At 35.6% G+C, this 25,123-nt stretch overlaps 1 protein-coding gene across 3 annotated transcripts in view; it reads right to left on the bottom strand.

Annotated features, from left to right (window-relative positions):
* NAALADL2 (N-acetylated alpha-linked acidic dipeptidase like 2) overlaps positions 1–25,123 on the bottom strand; it is a 1,542,421-nt gene that overhangs the window by 421,081 nt on the left and 1,096,217 nt on the right. For all 3 annotated transcript variants that reach the window (XM_036850518.1, XM_036850517.1, XM_036850516.1), the window contains one exon: positions 2,405–2,548. In XM_036850518.1, coding sequence (XP_036706413.1) covers positions 2,405–2,548 — 144 coding nt within the window. The remainder of the gene's footprint in view (positions 1–2,404; positions 2,549–25,123) is intronic.

Below are 25,123 nucleotides of genomic sequence, written 5' to 3'. Positions count from 1 at the left end.
TGTCTCTGTTTGGCCAAACTTACATCATCCTTGAACCAACCATCATCCCATGGTTGATGTGATATGCTGATAGACTCGAGCCAATCAGGATCTACTTCTACAGCTTAAGCTATGGTCAAACCTACTCATACTATATTGCTAGGAAATGTTGGCAACAGTTCAAAAAGGGGAAGGGGCAAATGGATGCTGAAAAAGAAAGCATGGCAGGCAAACTCCACCACGTTGCTGTCTGGACTCTAGAGAATTCTGTTTAAGTGTATATAAAGGGTTAAATGAGTAAGATAAATAATTAGTTGATTTGTACACATATTTTTAATGCACTCCTGTCCAAACTTTTGAGTGAAGATTTTCCTACATTAAAACTCAAGACTATACTTATAAAATTCAAGTCAGATGTAATTATAATAAGCTTTACATTACTTTTTTTAATCCATAAACTACAAGTGTTGCTCTTATTGCTCAAAAACATAGCACATCATTCTGTATCCTTTTCATGCCCCATCCCGATACAGATCATAGTGAGCAACTAATGTATTTATGTGTTTCTTAGAAAACTTAAAAGTTAATTATCTTGGATGTATCATGAGTACTGTTGTCTAAAACATTGGGGTAAAGGGTCATTTATCCTACATTTAAGATCAGTTTAAATGTAATAACTCACTGAGACTGCTCAGTCGGTATTTGAGTAATCAAAAGGTAATATTCCATAGTAAAAAAATGATGAAAGTAGGATCCATTACAATGTGAAATATCTTGATTGAAATATATCTCTGTCTGAAAATTTCTAAAGCCAATAATAATCACCACACCCATGAGGAAAACTTGATATGGCATAACTGCTTAGAAAGCAGGTCTAGCTTGTTGCTTCTTTAACACTGGAGTTACAAACAGGTTTCAGAATATATCTCAGTTTTTCCTCTAAACTTCATACATGTTGCTAACTTAGTGCAGAGAGAGATATAGCTGGAGAATGCCATTTTGCTTAGCTGTGCCCTTATTATGGAGACATTTAACATATTTGGGGGAAATTGATCTAGTTATTTGATAAGGAAGACACTTGCTAACATAACATTTTACAGTATAGAAAAGTACTCACTTAAACTTCCTAATTTGATTCTCAGAACAACGTAAGATACTAGAAGGTGAGATATCCTTCTGTAGAAGCAGACACAGAAAGCTTCCCGCGGGGGCGGGACATATGAGCAGTCATGGACCTGACATAGACTGTCACTGAGGGCAGGACAGTGGCTGAACATATTAGGGGCTGTAAATATTTATTGAATAAATCAATCAGTTAATTAAATCTGGACTTAAATCTGGTCTTTTCAATGTCCAGTGTTTTTCTTACAAGTAAACTATTATTATAGTGTTATTTATATATTTTAACAAATAGAGCTCATTATCAAATTGCGGGGCTCAGGAATAGAAGACAGAAAATACTAAGCAAAACGAAAAGCTCCTCAAGAGCTTCTTCTTTCCTGCTTTGAGGACATAGGCTTAACCCTGTTTTCTATAGTTCCCACTATGTTCAATCAATACTCAGTTGAGGCTCTCAAGCTACAGAACTTTGAAAAGCCTATGTCTCTAACAAAGGGCAATTATGAATGTACTCAGGTGTTTTTTTGTGTGTTTTTTTTAGGCTTTTTCAAAACGTATTTTTTATGCTTTTGTTGTCAGGAGAAAACAGATGAGATAAAACATGGTAGTTGAGCCTTTGGGTCTGGACACAAAAACAGAGCCCTCAAGTTGACTTTCAGAGCGACTTGATACAAATTTAACAATATGCAAAGAGAGTCTCTTCTTTAGAGGTCTAATGCTGAGGCTGGAGGTAGAAATAAGACACAGTCCCTGATTTTCACCCCACCACAGTAGCTGAATGAGTTGAGTTTTATCCTATGTGGTCCAACAAGGCCTGACAAACTGCACTGCAGTACAAGAAGCATCTCTCGGGCAATGATGCGTAAAGACAGAGGGATTTTTTAGTCAGCGGCAGGAATTAGGCTTTAATGCTTTCTACTAAAAGACTTCATACGCCAGATAGTTCACTGCTATCCACTGAATCTTGGCAGGCAACAAGACTCCTGAAGCTTAAACTGAGAAGTTGTGTTAAGCAGATTTTCATGAATGTACAAAATGCTTTATTTGTAAAGCTGCTTTTCTTTGTTACAGTTCAAAATGCTTTACTTCTTTTGCTAATCTCTCAGCTTGGTCAACTCTCAGTCTTTATCAAAATTACTTTCAAAAATGTCCTTTTAAGAGCCAGACAAGAGAAATAAATGCTCACCTCAACAAAAATAAATTTTTTTTTAAAGAATAATCCGAAAAATGCTAATCAAAGAGATTAATAATGATCATGGGCCTTATAAAATCTACAAGACACACAGAAAGACATTAAATACTTTACCATTATTTGGAAGTTCTAGAGGGCTACAGGCACTGTATGTGATTCTATCTTTCGGCGAAGAGATGAGTTTTGCAACGAGAGATGCTGAGATGGGCTGCACTAGTAGAGAGGTGAGGTTTAATCGGTTTTGTCTAAAGCTTCCATCTGTATTCAAAAGAGAAAGAAAGAGAATCCTTAGTAAACAGAAGTTAAAACAGAAGTAAACAGAAGTAAAAACACTTGAAGAGCAGGTTTTTCTGTAATAAGTCTTTAAATGATGAGCAGTAAGTTTATTTCAGCTCATTTGTTTTATTCCTTGGTTATACTCTGTCTACTTATTAAAAATGATTTGAGATACTTCATAATAAAAATTCAATCCAAATACTATTAAGTATCCTAGTCAATGATGGCATATCGTACACAGGCATTTACTTCCATTCTCCACTGAAATGACAACAAAGAGATAAAAAGCATCAATCCACAGGGGCCAAGAGAATAGGAGACACATTAGCGATAAGATTCTCTATCGATAGAAGCATGAAAGCAGATGAATAAGTGTCAACTGATGTGACAGACCAAGGAGACCAAAACCTAAGCCAGCAGAGGGGGGAAGCTGAAAAGCAATGCAGTTTGTACCACAGAACCCAGAAACTCTTGAGAACTGGTAACACCAGCTACCTATTAAAATAGGGGTAATGGAGGGCCTGGAAATAGGAGAGTTTGATGAAATTCGGATTGTGAGGGGGTCTCTCCTCCTGAACCCTCACTCACCCAGTCAACATGAACAGTGACCGGTCCTCCCTCCCTCCAGCAGAGACTGAAAGTGGGACACTGAACAGGGAGACACCAGACACAGGGAGGGGTGACTCGTACTTTAGATGGGACGGTGTTATGATTGCTGAGACCCTTCAGATGCCTTACTCTTGTGATGCCCAGAATCCTTCCTTCCAGGTTGGGCGCTAGAAAATTCACTTGTGGTAAATAGGACCAGGGCAATGGAGAATATAGAAAAAATACTGAATATCTGGAAGTCTACCAATAAAACAACTCCCTCAAGACATCCTACATTGACTCTTATCAGTCAATACATCTCACTACATACAGAACTTCAAATGAACTTATGCTGCCATTCTTAAGTAGGAGCTCTCAGCCAAGGCCAAACCTAGAAAGGCACATGAGCAGCAGACCTAGTGAGGATAAGAAGAGGAGGTCAGGAAGGGGGTCTCCAGGAAAACAAAATTCATGGGAATACCAGATGCGTCTTAATGTTCTGAGAACATATTCACAGTAAGATCAGAGAATTAGCATTTGAAGAGGTTCGAGATATACAGAAGAATGAGAAATCTATAAAATGAGACAGCTATTAGTTTCAAAGGGAGCAAAAATTTTCTCGAGAAAAATGCAATCATCGTACATTGTGAAAAATATTCACATAGAGTAATATAAATAATGACTTTTTAATACAAAAATGGATATTATTCTTTAGGAAAAAAGAGAAAAGGGCAAACGTCAGGGATGAAGGTACATGGAAACTTATGAAGGAAAATTAAATCTTTATCTTTCATAGTGGTAAGTCAATATAATGAATACAACTGAAAAATGTATTCAGCTCTTAAACATACTATTGGGAGGCAGAGATGTAAATATGAAAAGTAGGCAACAACTAAAAATGTTGAAAGCAATTAAGTGCTTGCCTTTGGGACAGACAAAGGGGAGAGAAACACAGGGAAGGATGGGATAAAAAAGGTGACACATTTTTATAAATGAAGCTTTATAGAAATATCTATTTATATTCATCTATAACTTTGAAAAAATAAAAATTAAATGAAAATAAGGAGAGAAACAACTATGGTAACACAAGAGAAAAATTACACAAGTACTCTGAGTAAAGAGATTGGAGAGAATAAATTCTGCATAAGGAAAGAACTAAAAAATATGTGCTTATTCGGTTTATATATTTATACTGACTCAGAAAAAGAAATACCCAATGGAATGACTATCAGGCAGCCAATAATGCTTGAGAATACAGAGCTATATTTTTCAGACCTTTATTAGGGAAAATAATTGCCACAGGTTTTCTCAGAATTTAACTTGGTAGAACTGCATGGGGTGCAGAACTCTACAATACTGGTATACAGGCTCCAGGAGAAAGATTATAAATGAGAAAATAGGTTACAGAAGCATTTCCTTAATTTATCATCAGGAAAACCACAAGGCTAAACTGTGATATTTAGCTTGGGCCTATGGCAGTCACGGAAGTCATGGCTTTGAAGAAAAAGTAATGAGATTTAAGCTTAGGATCGGTTTTGTTGTATAAACACAGAGCTGGTCTCATAATTTAGTAGCCCTTTTTATATGGATATACAACTGTGCATTTTGACCATAGCGTAGTTCATTTGACCATAGTGTAGTTCATAATCATTTTCGTGTCATAGTACCAAGACTGCCTATATAATTTGCAAGGCCCAGAGCAAAATGACAATGTGGGGTCTCTTGTTCAAAAAGTGGGAAGGATTTCAACACGGCAATAGCAGGGAAATGAATCAGGTGTGGGCCCTTTTGAGTGCGGGTTGCTCACCCGTGAATCGGGCCCTGCATGGTTCACATAGAAGACTATAGCAGCCGGGCAGCCAGCTGAGGTCAACTGAAAGGGACCTTCAGACCACAAGGAAGCTGCTGTCCTGAGTTGCTGTTTCTCCAGGCTGCACCTGGGGCCATGGTGATTAATATCTCAAGGCACAGACATTATACCTCACTCAGCACGCCAGCTGGGAGGTCCTATATGATATAGCCATCTCACTCTGGTTCTCCCAGCATGTATTTTCTCCCTCAGCCATTACCTTTGAAATTTAGAGTGTACACAGGACAATGAGATAGTATTTATGAGAAATGTACAGTCTGTTATTTTGCAGTTTTCATGGATGTTAGATGTTAACATGCTGCCAACACAAAATGAAACGTCTTAAAATGCTGCGTGATTTCACCACTCCTCAGTTCAGATACTGAACTTGCCATTCAAAGCCCTTCACCGTCTCAGACCTTATATTTCCAACATTATTTCCTACCATTCCTCTCCATATATCTTATGCTAAAACTTAAGCTATCCCCCTACATATTCTGTGATTTATACCTCCATGTTTTTACGTAAGCCATTCCTTCCACTTTACTTGCTCTTCTCATGTATCTCATGTCTGAACTACACATTTCCTTTAAAGCCCAACTCATTTTCCATAAGAAACTTTCTCTGACACCTTCAGCTCTATGTGATATATCTGCACCTTTTTTTTTTCAGTGCTTGCCATTTCTAATTAACATTATCGCTATGTAAAAATATTTTGGTTTTCCCCTCTAAACTCCTTAAAGAAAAGGACAAAGTCTTCTACATCATTGCATTACACACAATGCTCAGCACATTGCCAGGATCATAACAGGAGCTCCATAATTAATGGAAGAAAGAAAGAAAAGAAAAGAAAAGAAAAGAAAGAAAAAAAGAAAGGAAGGAAGGAAGGAAGGAAGGAAGGAAGGAAGGAAGGAAGGAAGGAAGGAAGGGAGAGAGAGGGAGGGAGGGAGGGAGAGAGAGAGGAAGGTAAAAAGAAAGAAAGAAAGAAAGAAAGGGAGAGAGAGAAAGAAGGAGGGATGGGGGAGAGAGAGAGGGAGGAAGGAAGGAAGAAAAAAAGAGAAAAAGAAAAAGAAAGAAAGAAGGGAAGGAAGAAAGAAAGAAAAAGAAAGAAAGAAAGAAAGAAAGAAAGAAAGAAAGAAAGAAAGAAAGAAAGAAAGAAAGAAAGGAAGAAAAAGAAAAGAAAAGAGAGGAAAGGGAGGGAGGGAGGGAGAGAAGATGGATTAACAATTTCTTGAAAAATAGTTTAACGTCTCTGTCTTACCAGTTTTCTGAATGCCTAGAAAATGGAGCAGGGGTACAACTGAAAAAAAATTAGAATTCTATTAATCTTATGCTTGCTGTACATTAGTGCTTCCTCCCCAGCTAACTACTCTCAAAACCTTCAAAACCCATTCATCCCAATCAACTCACTAATTAACTTTGCTCTAAAATTACCTTTGTGTGGGTAAAAAAAAGTATATAAATAAGATTATCTTTGAGATATATTTAAAGCTAATAAAAAATCAATAACTTCATTCTTTCTTTTTTTTCTCCAGAATGCCCTATTAAGCATCTGAAACAATGCATTTGAAAGTTAAATGTGAGTGAACCCTAAACAGTAATTGAACATACCAAAATCTTTGATTTTTTGTACTGCGTGACTAATAGACTTGCATTCATTTTGAAATATCTGAAGTAAGTGGTTCATTAATTTTTCACCTTCAGCTTAATGGAAATTTGACAAACAGTTCACTTCTAAGAGCAGATTCTAAAAGCAGGACTTTACAGGACGCAAACACTAAATAACAGACAAAAGTTATTTAAAACAAACTCACTTATTGAAGAATTGATAGAATTTCATTTTCTTACATGATTAAGAGACTTTGAATAAAACCAAATACATGTACCATTTTTATTCAGTTATATTTTAAAGCATTTATAAACTATAAGAACCCATTAGATATGAGCTGAAAATCAGGTCGATTATGTACCTTGATGCAAACGGTACCATCCAGAAAATATTTGACATTATATTTTAGCATTTTAACTTTTAGATTATAGCATTTATATCATAGCTTGTACATTGTGTAGGCTCTATAAGGACTGACACTAAGTTTTATTTTAGTAGATAGCTAGTTCTCTCTTCACTTTATGAACTCTTTGTAATCTAGATAAGGATCCAAATCGATCCATCCCATTCAATAATCCAATCCTCAGTACAATGCCACATGCATACAGTAGAAAGAGCAAACTGGATATATATACAGAGTCCCAAAATTGACTCCATCACTGACTCACTGTTTGAAAAGTAACTTATAAATAATTTCACTATGAGAAGACTGTCATCCCATCTACTATACCTGAACAACCAAGGTAACACTGAAGGGTCTTCATTATGTGATTGACTGAAATAAAAATAATACATTAGCTCAGAGGCCTAGACCCTGAACCACAGTGGCTGAAATTGAGAAGAAATGAGATTAAAAATAAGTAAAATGGTTTCTTATTGTACATATGTAATAGGATTTCATTATGCTTTTTCAAATCATTGAGGCCCACTTCAAGCCCATCTGCATATAAAGAAAACATGTTAGCTGCCAGCATGTTTTGTGTGGCGAGATGGAATTCTTTTAAAATCAACTGAAATGTTAGTGTATAAGGCAATGCCAATTACCCAAAGAGTATCAGGAAAGATAAACCTTCAGAGACCAGAAATCTTAGACACTGGGATCCTCAGAATTAAGGCACTGAGAGGAGGGATAAGGTAAAGAACGTGCTGGTAAGTAAAACAATAAGGGCCTTGTATGGCTCAGTGATGAGAATGTGCCGCCTTTGGGGAGGACAGCACGATTTCCAAATTGAGGTGTGTAACTCAGCCCTCGGCACCTGACTCTGTGTGTGTGTGTGAACATAAGATCAGTGCTACGAAGAATATACAAATCAATTTTCACTGCAAAGTAAAGGAGCTGTTACAGTGGAGGATTACTGGACTGAATGTCAATATTATGACATAGTATGAGTGTGTTTCATGTTTGGTAATTACAATCATTGTTGCTTTTGTTGTGGTCATTCATGTACAATGCTTGGTGTCAGTCTATTTATGTCTTGTAAAAATAAAATACAGTGTGTGTGTGTGTGAATAAAAAAAAAAAAAAAAAAAAAAAAAAAAAAAAAAAAAAAAAGATCAGTGCTACGTGATGTAACCATAGACCCTACAGATCCTTCCTATTCAGTGTGTAGTTCTTGGACAAGCAGCAGGGGCAGGACTCATTAGAAATGCAGAATTTCAGGCCCCACCCCAGCCCTTCTGAATCAGAATCTGTAGCCTAACAAGATCCCCAGGTGACTCATGTGCACATTAGATGGGCAATGGCATAAACCATTATATATTTTTCTGTAGCATAACTGATATAATTTTCATAGCAAAGAAGATATAAAAAGTGGGATGAAGAGGATGAAGAATAATAGGCTATGTTTGCTCACCTTACCCCAAATTAAGGATGACAGAGCCTTTGACTATATTAATAAACTCCAAATCAGCAGTTTTTTCAGAGGGTCTCCTTCAAAATGGGTAACAGGTCTGTGCATAAGCTATCACTAAATAACAAGTTTAAATTGGACTGAGAGCATTTCTTTTTGGTTCTGCTCTTTTCTCAAAGATAAATTTGTTGATTTAAAGATCAAAATTACATTTACAACACTTTATTTCAGTCATGAATAAATATTACAGTCTCTAACTGATTTGAATTTCTTTTCTACATTTTCAGCTATTCTAATTCATTATAGTAGGAGACTGACAAACCTAAAGTGTAAATACTTCCCATTTGCCAGAGAACCAAGCAATCAAAGAGCTTAAAAAGTAGAGATTTTAAAAATACATTTTGTGCTGCACTTTTATGAAAAAGACTCAAATATCAAATGAACAAGCTGATATCAGCAATGTTATCCCAGAATATTTGATTTGACTTTCTCCAGAGGACTGCCACTTTGACAGAAATCAGACCATTAAATAATCGGCGTGGATGTTTCTTCACTTTTATCTTAGCTCACTAAATTTACAGTTATTTCCCTGAAATGAGCAGCACACTAAATTGGCTAGTCATTTTGTTATCCTTGTAAATACAGCTGATCCTTTATTATTTCAGTGTCTCATACCTGCTGGTTATATCACCATCTTCCTTCAAACTAGTCAAGTTCAGCACTGTGTTGTTCCGATTTTTATTAAAAATGAAATACATAACATTTAAATATGCTTTGTGCTACGCAGTCTTCTCAGAGCTTGTCCAGGCTCTCTATGTGTATACATATATACATACATACACAAACATACATGTATACACATACACACATGTATAATTATTTTTAAGGATACAGGATTTTTATTACTGACAGCTATTCTCATAATTAAAATGAAAATTACTATTTCATGAGTTTACATCATATTTCTTTCCTTCTCTCAAACTAACACAAATTGTAGGTCTAAAAGCTGGCTAATGCCAGTTTACCCAACTCTTAGATGTCACTTACTCTGGGAAGCTTGGTCCTCATATGTGTCCCCACGTAAGTCCTTGCTTATACACTTAGTAAACTGGCTCTGCTCTAATTTCCTTTTCACTTTCTGCTCACTGGCCAGAGTATAGTATAAACATCTTGAGGGCTCATTCACTGGTCTATTGCCACGGCTTAGTATACTTCATAGTAAAAAGGAGGGTGCAGTGAATATTTTTTGAATGAATGATCACATCAGTATTCAAGTGAGTAACTCAGTTTTGTCTAATCATAAGCCTAAAACTCATGCCTTATAACACTTAAAATCACAAAATGCTAAACATGAAGACATAGATCGTCTCATCTCCTCATTTCCTTGGTCCTCTCTCAAGCTAAAGCACCCTGCCACGTTCCCTAGTAAATATCATAATATTTAAATATTTAATTAACTTTTAATAATTTAATTAGCTTCAGCTGATGCATTATAAAAAGTCATTTAGTTTTACATTAAAGAGAATAGAAAGTAACATACTCATTTATAAAGCAGTATCTGTATATTCTGACTTTAAAAGAGCATACAAATTATGTAGAGTCCAACTGTATTTTTAAAAAGTAGTATATAAGAAAAGTCTTTGTTAATAATAATTGATTAATTTATATTAATAATTGTTAATTTAATTTGAGCGCTACCTTTCCAATTAGTTCATTCAAAGGTACTGATCACAGATATGACACAGGCTCAGAAAAAGCTAGAAAAGCTTTCCCATCACTAAAAATATTTTTCCTTTAGGTTTAGACATATAAACTCAAGATTTATTTTTTTATCTTTATTTTTTTTTAAACTCAAGATTTATATCAGTAAAGTGAAATTATTTGGGGCACAGGAAACTAAAATATAAATTACCATCATTCTCTCCCCTGAAACAAATACACTTGGTCATCTGTATATCTGTGGTTATGCAGCCTTGGAATTTGTTCTAAACTTGGCAAACATTTAATTAAAGAAGAGTTTGTATTATATTAAAAAGTTTTGATTAATGTGCAGTTAAGCAAGGTGCTAGGCTTCTTTTGATCATTATACAGGACATAAGCATAGTAATTAATTATATTGTTAGCTGAAATCTGGCGTGTCCTATAATTGAATTGATTATTATTTACAGAATTATGAGAATATATTTTTATAAATAATTTGTTTTTTAATGGCTTTAAAACACATTGATGTAATTACTTCAAAGTCCATTGCTATGTTTCAGGTAGATGGTGGTCATCCTTAACAACATGTTTTCTAAAGATATTTTTGTAGTATGATCCTTTCTACTCAAAAAATAGGACTTCCTTTGGCATAGGGTTTTACATCACTGAATTTATATTTATAAATTTGTCATTTTAAGTAAAAATGTAGATGTAAAATGGCAGTGGTAATATTCAGATACTGACAAATGTTTTCTTAATTTTATTTCAGAAGAATAATTAGTTACATGAGAACTGATTCCCTATTCCACATAACTCTAAATATTTCTATTCTTTTGTATTCGTCATTTGTCTACTCCAAGACTATTTCATTCCCTAAAGCCTTCTAAGAACATGAACATTTGGAAATAAACTATAAACTGTATCATAAGAAAAACAAACTAACAGACAGACAAAATATTTAGTCTGTTCTTTACTTCGAGGAGAGTAGTCTAGATTCATAACTGGAATAATTGGCCATCTGCACATTACATGTAATATAAGCAAAGCAATCCTCTTCAGAGGCATTCCCTCGAGAAGTTTCCCATTTCAGACTTGAAGGGTGTGAACATTGGAATGATTTGCAAAGTTTCTTGTTTTAGAAAAAGTACAGTTTGCAAAGATAGAAGATAAACTATGTAGATGTGTTTTGTCTGTTTTTTGGTTGCTGTGAAAGTATGAAGCCATTAATTTACAATAAAATTCTTCTTACCAGATTGTAATGAGAACACATTATTTTATGAGACTGATTAGATGAACAGGCAGAAAACCAGTGCATTATTTCTGGATTAACTTAGCTTTTAGATGTTTTCTGATAGTAAAAATGGAAAAAAAATTAATCCTTGTTCTTCTGATATAGATGTTAGATTAAATGAGCTATCTATATGAAGAGCTTCCCAGCTTTTCCTGGCTTCCTGTGTATTTTCTGTTGTTGAAATGCAAATACTGACACAACAAAGGGACAATGGTCTGGATTCGAGAGACCAAAATCTGCTCCTTACTCTGCCTCTAATTGGGAAGTGACTCGGAGAAATTTTTCACCTCATTTACAGCCTTAAACTCATCCTATATACAATGTCTAAGGATTACCATTTCTAAGATTTTGATTCAAAACTTGTCCATGAGCGATTGTTTAAATAAGCTAAAAGTTTCCTCTCCAAACTGTGTTTCAAAATAACATATGGAATTTTATAATCCTGATATGAATTTAATAGAAATCTTTCTCATCTTTATGTTGAAAGAACTTCTTTGTATTTACATGGTTACATCTAAATTTTAGGTAAAGATTCCACTGTAATTACAGAAAAGTTCCTCATATTTGGAATGGGTAATATGAAAGATTTCAATCAATTCTCTTCCTGACTTATTATTTTTCTTAAAAACAATTATTAAAATTATTTTTACTATTAATCACACAAAGAATTATGACTTGAAAAATTTCCCTCTATTATCTTGCTGTAGTGGTAGTGTGTCTTTAGAGAAGATACACCTGGAAGAATAAGATGGAGATTTTAAACATGTGCCATGGAAAAAATTCCGTCAGCTAATAAGCCACAGATTGATCATCAAGAATTGTGTGTACATGGAACTCAAGTCAGAAATATTCTATTATTAATTCTTCCTCTGAATTTATGTATATGAGAATTTTCTTACAGAAGAGTCCTATAACTTGAATGTAATTTAATCAAATTGTTTTGGATGTACATTTTCTCAAAGTATTTTACAAAGTAGAACCTAAATTCACATCCAAAAAAAAAAAGACTAAGATAATGCTTTGCCTATTTTCTTACTAAGGTAATATTTTTTAGTGTATTGAAAGGTTATCTTATTAAATAATGTCTTCTTTGAAGTCAAGCACAGGCTGTAATGGCACAGTGAGAGACACATTATAGCACTAATGGTCCAGTTAATAAGCTAGGGTGTTTTTAAGGATAGGAATGATGTCTCTGTTAGTTCTTGTATGTAGGACTTCAAACAGCACCAAGCACAGTTACCTTTTAAAAGCTTTTCCATGATAATGGTGCTTAAACAAACTTCAAGACTATTCACTTTGGCCTAAATTTTCTTTCTAGATTCTTCATTTAATCTTCCTAACAATCCAATGATGTCATATTATATGCTGAGCTACACGTCAAGGACCTTCTGGGTCCATCTTAATTAACATCAGTCCCGTGACTGGTAAGTGGGCAGCATGGCAGAGCTCAGCTACAAAACAATTACTAGAACTGTCCTCTTTACCTATGTCAGGTTTCAAATGATTCTGTCTTTGATAGGATATTTTATACAAGTTTCAAACTAGAAATAAAATGTGAATGAGAGAGATGACTCCAGACAAAAGAATCAACATGATTAAACTGGCCATGATGGGAAAACAAAGGTGTGAAAAGGGAGTGGTAAGGAGCCAAGGCTAACTGAGATCATCATGTATGTTGCAGATTAAGGGGAGAATTAGAGAGAGTCCTTATTGTGCTGGGCCTTGTATGACAGATAAGAAGTATGCGGAATATTAAGTACTGGGCTCTTGGATAGGGTTCTGAGCAGAGAATTGGTAGCATGAAAGTGGATTTGAGAAATATTGATCTGAGAGTACTATGCAGAAAAGGACAGAACTGGAAAAGGGAACACAATAAAAACAACACACAAAGATCCCATTTTTTCCAGACACAGAGCTCAGTGTTTAGAATATATTATCTCACTCTATTCCCATACTTTATATATGACAACTTTTCAAACTGGTTACTGTTATTTCCATTTTATGGAAATGACTCTAAAGCTCAGAAACTTAGAGATGCTTAATAGCTGGTAAGCAACAGAAGTAGACTCACAGTCCGCTTCTTTTAGATTCTGAAATGAAGGTCCTGGGGTCAAAACTGTGAGAAGTTATTGCGGTTTCTCAACAAGAAGTAATACCTACATGAAAAAAGATGTCTCTGGAAGCAGAAAGGTAAAGATCACATGAAAAGCCTACACGAGCCTGCAAAATTTGGCAACCCATTAAACAGAGTCGTGCCAATAAGGTAACAAAGTAAGAACTAAGGTTTCAATTCTGGATTTGTAGAAGAATGAAAGTCCTATTAACCACCCAGATTCAGAAGGAAAACTGTCCTCAAGGTAAAGCGAAGTCAGAATATTTAAAATAATTACATGTAGCATTTGGCTTCTTGGGACAATTATTACTATAAAGCCTTTATAAATAAAGTAAGAAATCCTTCTCACCTGTTCACATTACAGTTGGTTGTTTTCTGAACACTGCAAATGCCTGCACAATGACATCCTTAAAACTAGAGTCTCCCAGGCCATCAGATGAGGACAAAAGCTGTCAAATACCTAGCCCATAGCAAGGCTTCAGGATTAACGAGAGTGGCCATAAAGTGCTTTGAGCTCCACAGAAGAACAGCTACAATATAAATGAGCCACATTATTCCTGTGACAAATACTATCCATATACTGTCTAACAGAACTGAAAAAAATGCAATTTCCAGTTGCACCTTTTGATACTGCATACTGTCCTGCTATAACTTCTTTTAATTCTTTTGAGTTTCCCCTGGAGGAGGAAGGGGGGAATAAACACTTCTGCTTCGTGCCCAACTTGTGGAGTGTACTGAGATACACAAATCAGATAGATAATAGGATAGTCCATGCCCACTTTCTCATAATACCTTTGGAATAAAATGAACTAAAAATAGAAACACACTTGCAAGGTGGCTTCAAAGAAAACATAAATCATATGAAAGCAAGATGTCTATTTTTAGAATGTTTTATGTTAAAGTCAAATTCAATTTTCAGTACAAAAGAAGACATCAACTACCTTCCGTATGCATTCAGGATTTATTTGAACTATTTGAAATTTCAAAATTATTTCAAATTCCAATGAAAAAATTAATGATGCTAGATTTATAAGATCCCATATTATATCTGTACAACCTATACTGATCCAGTGTTGACATTAATACCGAATAGTTCTCCATAAGAAATTCTAAAAAGATTAACTAATGTCACACTAATGCCATATCAAAACATAAAGATTCAATAGTCTAAATCTGAGTATTAATTATCAACAAGAATGCATATACTCTTTAAATATAGTTAAAACAAACTTTAACAAATCCACCTCTATGCTAATCTTATATAGGTTTAGCAATTTATGTAATATTGAGATGGGAAAAACTCAGTGTGGAAATAATGTGTAGAGAAAACTACAGTTATTCACTGAGCCTACTCTGGATAACAGAGATGTAAGTAAGACATAAGATGTTAATATCTCTGAGACTCATCATACTAATCTAATTTTAGCTGTATGAAAAACTAGAGTTATATATAATTTAGTTAATAATATGAATTGGAATTAGAACACAAATCTGAAAGATTCTCTTTAACAGTGGGATTGAGACAGAGGAGATTGGTTAAAGATGGCGGAGTAGAAGGATGTGTGCTCAATCCCTCTTGTGAGAGCACCAGAATCACAACTAACTGCTGAACAATCAACAACAGGAAGACACTGGAAATCACCAAAAAAATACTCCACATCCAAATACAAAGGAGAAGCTGAAACAAGATTGTAGGAGGGTCACGATCACAATAAAATCAAATCCCATAATGGCTGGGTGGGTGACTAACAAACTGGAGAACACTTATACCACAGAAGTCCACCCACTGGAGTGAAGGTTCTGAGCCCCATGTTAGGCTTCCCAACCTGGGAGCTCAAGCAACAGGAGGAGGAATTCCTAGAGAATCAGACTTTGAAAGCTAGCGGGAGTTGATTGCAGGACTTCAACAGGACTGGGGAAAACAGAGACTCCACTCTTGGAGGGCACACACAAACTAGTGTGCACATCAGGACCCAGGGGAAGGAACAGTGACCCACAGGAGACAGAACCAGACCTACCTGCTAGTGTGGGAGGGTCTCCTGCAGAGGTGGGGGGTGGCTGTGGCTCACCGTGGGGAAAAGGACACTGGCAGCAGAAGTTCTGGGAAGTACTCCTTGGTGTGAGCCCTCCCAGAGCCAACGATTAGCCCCACCAAAGAGCCAGGTAGGCTCCAGTGCTGAGTCGCCTCAGGCCAAACAACCAACAGGGAGGGAACCCAGCCCCACCCAACAGCAGACAAGTGGATTAAAGTTTTACTGAGCTCTGCCCACCAGAGCAACATCCAGCTCTAACCAGCACCAGTCCCTCCCATCAGAAAACTTGCACAAGCCTCTTAGTTAGCCTCATCCACCAGAGGACAGACAGCAGAAGCAAGAACTAAAATTCTGCAGCCTGTGGAAGGAAAACCACATTCACAGAACGATAGACAAAATGAAAAGGCAGAGGACTTTGTACCAGATGAAGGAGCAAGATAAAACCCCAGAAAAACAACCAAATGAAGTGCAGATAGGCAACCGTCCAGAAAAAGAATTCAGAATAATGATAGTGAAGATGATCCAGGACCTCGGAAAAACAATGGAGGCAAAGATCGAGAAGATGCAAGAAATGTTTCACAAAGACCTAGAAGAATTAAAGAACAAACAAACAGAGATGAACAATACAATAACTGAAATGAAAACTACACTAGAAGGAATCAATAGCAGAATAACTGAGGCAGAAGAAGGGATAAGTGACCTGCAAGACCGAATGATGGAATTCACTGCTGCAGAATAGAATAAAGAAAAAAGAACAAAAAGAAATGAAGACAGCCTAAGAGACATCTGGGATAATATTAAACGCAACAACATTTGCATTATAGGTGTCCCAGAAGGAGAAGAGAGAGAGAAAGGACCAGAGAAAATATTTGAAGAGATTATAGCCAAAAACTTCCCTAACATGGGAAAGGAAATAGCAACGCAAGTCCAGGAAGGGCAGAGAGTCCCAGGCAGGATAAACACAAGGAGAAACACACCAAGACACATAGTAATAAAACTGACAAATATTAAAGATAAAGAAAAATTATTGAAAGCAACAAGGGAAAAATGACAAATAACATACAAGGGAACTCCCATAAGGTAAACAGCTGATTTCTCAGCAGAAACTCTACAGCCAGAAGGGAGTGACATGATATATTTAAAGTGATGAAAGGGAAGAACCTACAACCAAGATTACTCTACCTGGCAAGGATCTCATTCAGATTCAACGGAGAAATTAAAACCTTTACAGGCAAGAAAAACCTAAGAGAATTCAGCACCACCAAACCAGCTCTACAACAAATGTTAAAGAAACTTCTCTAAGTGGGAGACACAAGAAAAGAAAAGGACCTACAAAAACAAACCCATAACAAATAAGAAAATGGTAACAGGGACATACATATCAATAATTACCTTTAATGTGAATGGATTAAATGCTCTGACCAAAAGACACAGGCTTGCTGAATGGATACAAAAACAAGACCCATACATATGCTGTCTACAAGAGACCCACTTCAGACCTAGGGACACATACACACTGAAAGTGAGGGCATGGAAAAGTGTATTCCATGCAAATGGAAATCAAAAGAAAGCTGGAGTAGCAATACTCATATCAGATAAAACAGACTTTAAAATAATGTTACAAGAGACAGTGAAGGTCACAACATAATGATCAAGGGATCAATCCAAGAAGAAGATATAACAATTATAAATATATATGTACCCAACATAGAAGCATCTCAGTACATAAGGGAACTGCTAACAGATATAAAAGAGGAAATCGACAGTAACACAATAATAGTGGGGGATTTTAACACCACACTTACACCAATGGCCAGATCATCCAGACAAAAAATTAATAAGGAAACAGAAGCTTTAAATGACACAATAGACCAGATAGATTTAATTGATATTTATAGGACATCCCATCTAAAAACAGCAGATTACACTTTCTTCTCAAGTGCACACGGAACATTCTCAAGGATAGATCACATCTTGGGAAACAAATCAAGCCTCAGTAAATTTTAGAAAATTGAAGTCATATCAAACATCTTTTCTGACCACAATGCTATGCTATTAGAAATCAATTACAGGGGAAAAAACGTAAAAAACACAAACACATGGAGGCTAAACAATATGTTATTAAATAACCAAGAGATCACTGAAGAAATCAAAGAGGAAATCAAAAAATACCTAGAGACCAATCACAACGAAAACATGATGATCCAAAACCTAAGGGATGCAGCAACAGCAGTCCTAAGAGGGAAGTTCATAGCAATACAAGCCTAACCCAAGAAACAAGAAAAATCTCAGATAAAGAATCTAACCTTACACCTAAAGGAACTAGAGAAAGAAGAACAAACAAAACCCAAAGTTAGCAGAGGAAAGAAATCATAAAGATCAGAGCAGAAATTAATAAAATAAAAACAAAGAAAAAAATTGCAAAGCTCAATAAAACTAAAAGCTGGTGCTTTGAGAAGATAAACAAAATTCATAAATCTTTAGCCAGATTCATCAAGAAAAAGGGGGAGAGGACTCAAATCAATAAAATTAGAAATGAAAAAAAAGAAGTTACAACAGACACCACAGAAATACAAAGCATCCTAAGAGACTACTACAAGCAACTCTATGTCAATAAAATGGACAACCTGGAAGAAATGGACAAATTCTTAGGAAGGTATAACCTTCCAAGACTGAACCAGGAAGAAACAGAAATATGAACAGACCAATCACAAGTAATGAAATTGAAACTGTGACTAAAAATCTTCCAGCAAAGAAAAGTCCAGAACCAGATGGCTTCACAGGTGAATTCCATCAAACATTTAGAGAAGAGCTAACACCCATCCTTCTCAAAATCTTCCTGAAAATTGCAGAGGAAGGAACATTCCCAAACTCATTCTATGAGGCCACCATCACCCTGATACCAAAACCAGACAGACATACTACAAAATAAGAAAATTACAGACCAATATCACTGATGAATATAGATGCAAAAATCCTCAACAAAATACTAGCAAACAGAAACCAACAAAACATTAAAAGGATCATACACCATGATCAATTGGGATTTATCCCAGGGATGCAAGGATTCTTCAATATATGCAAATCAATCAATGTGCTACACCATATTAACGAACTGAAAAATAAACACCTCATGATCATCTCAATAGATGCAGAAAAAGCTTCTGACAAAATTCAACACTCATTTATGATAAAAACTCTCCAGAAAGTGGGCATAGAGGGAACCTACCTCAACATAATAAAGGCCATATACAACAAACCCACAGCAAACATCATTCTCAATGGTGAAAAACTGATAACATTTCCTCTAAGATCAGGAAGAAGACAAGGATGTCCACTCTCACCACTATTATTCAACATAGTTTTGGAAGTTCTACCATAGAACTCAGAGAAGAAAAAGAAGTAAAAGGAATACAAAATGGAAAAGAAGGAGTAAAACTGTCACTGTTTGCAGATGACATGATACTATACATAGAGAATCCTAAAGACGCCACCAGAAAACTACTAGAGCTAATCAATGAATTTGGTAAAGTTGCAGGATACAAAATTAATGCACAGAAATCTCTTGCATTCCTATACAGTAACAATGAAAGATCAGAAAAAGAAATTAAGGAAACACTCCCATTCACTACTGCAAGAAAAAGAGTAAAATACCTAGGAATAAACCTACCTAAGAAGGTAAAAAACCTGTACTCAGAAAACTATAAGACACTGATGAAAGAAATCAAAGATGACACAAACAGATGGAGAGATATACCACGTTCTTGGATTGGAAGAATCAATATTGTGAAAATGACTATACTATCCATAGCAATCTACAGATTCAATGCAATCCCTATCAAATTACCAGTGGCATTATTTTTTACTAGAACTAGAACAAAAAAACTTAAAATTTGTATGGAGACACACCCCAAATAGCCAAAGCAGTCTTGAGGGAAAAAAACAGAGCTGGAGGAATCGAACTCCCTTACATCAGACTATACTACAAAGGTACAGTAATCAAGACAATATGGTACTGGCACAAAAATAGAAATACAGATCAATGGAACAGGATAGAAAGCCCAGAAATAAACCCAGGCACCTATGGTCAAATAATCTGTGACAAAGGAGGCAAGAATACACAATGGAGAAAGTACAGTCTCTTCAATAACTGGTGCTGGGAAAACTGGACAGCTACAGGTAAAAGAATGAAATTAGAACACTCCGTAACACCATATACAAAAATAAACTCAAAATGGATTAGAGACCTAAATGTAAGACCAGACACTATAAAACTCTCAGAGGAAAACTTAAGCAGAACACTCTATGACATAAATCACAGCAAGATCCTTTTTGACCCACCTTCTAGAGCAATGGAAATAAAAACAAAAATTTTAAAATGGGACCTAATGAAACTTAAAAGCTTTTGCAAAGCAAAGGAAACCATAAACAAGATTAAAAGACAACCCTCGGAATGGGAGAAAATATTTGCAAATGAATTAACGGACAAAGGATTAATCTCCAAAATATATAAATAGCTCTTGCAGCTCAATATTAAAGAAACAAACAACCCAATCCAAAAATGGGCAGAAGACATAAATAGACATTTCTCCAAAGAAGACATAGAGATGGCCAAGAAGCACATGAAAAGCTGCTCAACATCACTAATTATTAGAGAAATGCAAATCAAAACTACAATGAGGTATCACCTCACACCAGTTAGAACGGGCATCATCAGAAAATCTACAAACAACAAATGCTGGAGAGGGTGTGGAGAAAAGGGAACCCTCTTGCACTGTTGGTGGGAATGTAAATTGATACGGCCACTATGGAGAACAGTATGGAGGTTCCTTAAAAAACTAAAAATAGAATTACCATATGATCTAGTAATCCCACTACTGGGCATATACCCAGAGAAAACCATAATTCAAAAAGACACATGTACTCCAATGTTAATTGCGGCAATATTTACAATAGCCAGGTCATGGAAGCAACCTAAATGCCCATCAACAGACAAATGGATAAAGAAAAGGTGGTACATATATACAATGGAATATTACTCAGCCATAAAAAGGAATGAAACTGGGTCATTTGTAGAGACATGGATGGATCTAGAGACTGTCACACAGAGTGAAGTAAGTCAGAAAGAGAAAAACAAATATCATATATTAATGCATATATGTGGAACCTAGAAAAATGGTACAGATGAACCGGTTTGCAGGGCAGAAATAGAGACACAGATGTAGAAAACTAACATAGACACCAAGGGGGAAAAGTGGCTGGGGGGGTTGGTGGTGGGATGAACTGGGAGATTGGGATTTACATGTATACACTAATATGTATAAAATAGGTTACTAATAAGAACCTGCTGTATAAATATTAAATAAAATGAAATTCAAAAATTCAAAATAAAATAAATAAAACAGTGGGATTGAAATCTCTAAGTTCTGTTCTCAGTACTTTCAATTAGAGTGTATTTTAAAATAATACCATTGAGACTGTTATAAAGTCTTCAGTGCTGGGCTTCCCTGGTGGCTCAGTGGTTGAGAATCTGCCTGCCAATGCAGGGGACATGGGTTCGAGCCCTGGTCTGGGAAGATCCCACATGCCGCAGAGCAACTGGGCCCGTGAGCCACAACTGCTGAGCCTGTGCGTCTGGAGCCTGTGCCCCACAACAAAAGAGGCGGCGATAGTGAGAGGCCCGCGCACCGCGATGAAGAGTGGCCCCCACACCATGATGAAGAGTGGCCCCCACTTGCCGCAACTACAGAAAGCCCTCGCACGAAAATAAAACCCAACACAGCCAAAAATAAATAAATAAAGTAGCTATTAAAACAAACAAACAAACAAACAAAAAAACCCCTCAGGTTCTTCCCATCTTATATCTCTGCCATTCACACTATCTCAAAGCAGGTCTTAGGATAATTGCCAATTATAATTGCTGTGGCATATTTAAAAAAAAAAAAAAAAAGTCTTCAGTGCTTTCAAGTTCCCAAAGTAACATACATGTATGTACTAACACACACACACAAACATATACACATATACATATATAACAAAAAATAAATCACATTATAGTTTTCTAAAACATGCAGATTAATTACTGGAAAATAGTGTAATTTAGGATGGTGGCTGTCAAAGGCATACTTCAAAGACCAAAGAGTATATAATCAGGATATTGAAGATAAAATGATTCATAGAATAATAATCTCTATTTCTCTTCTGTGGCTGATAGGGAACTTTACTAATTCTTAATTATCTGAATAAAATACATTAATGCCTTCTTATTACAAAAACAGGAACATTGCAAATAAAGCTAAAGGTCATTCTGATCATGCCTCACATTTCAGCCCTCCACACCACCACCACCAACATATCTTAAACTTTATATTCTTTTCATATATATAAAATTTTAAATAACTCTGTATTATTATTTCCTTTTCTTTTACTTAAGTGATATTGTAATATACTTATCACCGTGGTATTTCTTTTCACTCAACAATGATTCCTTAAAGATATTTTTCATGTAAGTTTGCAGAGATCTGTTTTATTCTTTTTGGATACTGCATAGAATTCCATAATTATAACATTTTTTAATTTATTTGGTCAATTCTAAATTTTGCTACTTCAATCAAAATCTTCATGAATATACTTGTACATTAATCCACTTGTACATGTGTGAGGACTTCTGCAAGGCTGCTACAGAGAAGCAGATTTGGGGTAAAAGAATATATAAATTTTTAATTTTAATACACCCTGGTATGATGTCCTGTAAAGTGGCTGTATATATTTTCATTGCAATTAGCACTATAGGATAGAACTCATATTCCCTATCCTCCCCAAACATTCTAAGCAAAAGAAACCACATATGCGAAGGCCCCGAATTATGAAATAAAGTGGCGTATTTGAGGAAGCAAGAGGTCAAGCATGACTGGAGTGATGTAAAAGAAGGTCACAAAATCATGAAAAATGTTAGGGCATGAAAAAGATCTTGTCTTTAAGAGCAATGTAATCAATTAAGTGACTCTGTACTCCCCAGGGCATTTGTGAAAAACTGAGAAAATTGAAAAATACAGAAATGCATAAGGAAAGATAATAAATATAATACATATACACCCATATTTTTATGACCCACAAATCTTCTCTACCACCTCCAGTCCTACTGCCCTCTCTCCATCCCTCTCCAAAAGGAACTAATATCATGAACTTGGTTTGGTTAAGCTCATTCAATATATGCTCTGTATTTTAATGTCACCCTAAGCAATCAAAACAGTTAGATTTCAAAACGTGTTGAGTGGGGAAAAGTCAAATGTAAGTATGTATGCATTTGTGTGTGTGTGTGTATACACACACACACACACACACACACACACATGGTTATGCAAATTTTAAAGGATAACAGCAACACTAAATGTTTTATATATAATAGAAGAATGTAGCATAATCAGACTTGGGGCTTTGAAAGCTCACTAATAATTTATCAGAGAATGAATTGGAAGTTGTAAGAGAGGAAACAGTGAGATCAGTTAGCAGGCAGCTGCAGTTGGCCAGATGACAATTAATCTTGGCTTTGACCAGGGCGGAGACAGTGAAGATGGAGAAAAACAGAAAGATTTAGAACTTATTGTAGGAGGTAGAACTGCTAAGACTACTTGAAAAGATACAAGAATTGAGAGAGTGGTAGGAGTCTAGGAAACTTCTGGATTGAGAGTGCCGGTCAACTTCTCCTCACCCTCCACGTGCTTAGTTAACTCTGGGCTGAACTCTTCCACCCCACTAAACCTCTCCACCCCACTAACCCCCTCCACCCCCGTGCACACACAACCCTCCACTCAGGTATCTCTCTGCCTTTCTGCCCCAGTATAAATTTTCTGAACTGAGAAGAGATTTTATTTTGTTGGATGACAAGCAATAGTAGTTGTTCTAGGGACTGGGCATTTTGCTTTTATGAAATGGAATGAAGTCTGAGATCAGAAAATGCATACTTTTATATTGCTGTAATTCATTTTTCATTTCAGTATTATAAAGCAGAGAATTTTTCTTGTTTTTTCAAAAAAACCCTTTTCTTGAACATCTCTTTTACTCTAGCTATGTGCTAAAGGTACAGACATGACACTGAAGTCAAGTTACAAGCCATCATGGAGACTATGATCAAGTAACCAGGCAGTTTCTGGAAGAGTAAGATGCAAAATAGGGTTGGAAATCATGGGGATGCTGGAAATATTCTATATCTAAACATTGCTAATGATTACACAGCTATAATCATGAAACGTTCAGCAATCTTTAAAATTCAGATTAGTGTCCTTTATGCTCTTCCTTATATGCATGATTTTTTTTAAAAAGTGAAAAAGACTGGGTCAGAAAAAATAATGCTCCACATAAATACACACAAACAGTTAATATGTAAATGTGAAAGAGATTACAAGTCCACATCTCTACAACTTTCATTCTATAAATATAAGAATTTATATAATACTGTATAAGAATATACAATAGCATGAGGAACATTAAACAATATTTGGGTATAGATGAAAGTAAATTGAATTACTTGAATGTTTTCCTACCTGAGATGTGTGGTATAAAAGTATACAAATTCAGAAAATATGTCTACTGAAAAAGGCTAAAGAAATGATAATAAGTCTGAAAAACAAGAAATCTAATATTTTTAAGAATATGAAATGTACATCAAACAGAATGATGAGCTATTCAAAGCCAGAAACAAAATTATTTCAAGTAATGAATACCAAGTAAATTCTTACCTTCCAGTGTTGTGAAAACATTCTAGTGTTGCCCTGGAAGCTTGGCAACATGTTTTATAATTTTCTTGCCTGAAAATAATGTATATATAGGGTATGTATCTGCCTCAGATCAGCAATTACAACAGTATATGGAGAAAAGAGAGTGGATCATTTAATAAGTGTATCAGTGTTTCAGGAAGAATGTAAGGAAAGAAATTCATTAATCTTTACAACTTTTTTTTCATTTTCTATTTCCATAAATGCAGGGTATTCAGGGTGCTTAAGTGCTGGAAGCACAAATACCTTTGCAATATGTTATGTGAGGATCAATCCCAGAACACTACTTGATATAATTTCTTTCATCTGTGTTGTTACTTTTTAAAAAGTAGTCTTTCAGAGGTTTTTCCAAATTAATTCAGCAGATTGATCCTTTCCTAGCCTTTAAGTGGTAAAGAAGTGGAGAGCAGTACATAGTGAAGGAAAAATCTCATCAGTCACTTTTTTTTTTTTTTTTTTTTTTTCATAAGCCTTCGACTACCAGAAGTGAAGATTTTTGGCCTTAAATGCCTGAGTTCAAAACCAGTCTGGCAATCTTTCAAAAATAATTGCCTCCTAACACACATCTCAGGTCTGAAGAGGGCATGATGTCATCACAAGTTTATTCAGGTCACTGAGCCAATGCATCACAAATCCAAGGACGGGCTTCTATCTCTACCAAATGTGGCACTTTCCCTGCTACCCTGTCAGCTGCACAGGTGCCATTAGAAAGACTCAGCTGCTAATTATTTTTAAAGCAGCAAATGTGT

Source organism: Balaenoptera musculus, chromosome 4 (assembly GCF_009873245.2).
Source record: "Balaenoptera musculus isolate JJ_BM4_2016_0621 chromosome 4, mBalMus1.pri.v3, whole genome shotgun sequence".
NCBI classification, from domain to species: Eukaryota; Metazoa; Chordata; class Mammalia; order Artiodactyla; family Balaenopteridae; genus Balaenoptera; species Balaenoptera musculus.
Note: the sequence above shows the minus strand (reverse complement) of the source record. Positions and strands in the feature narration are given on the sequence as shown.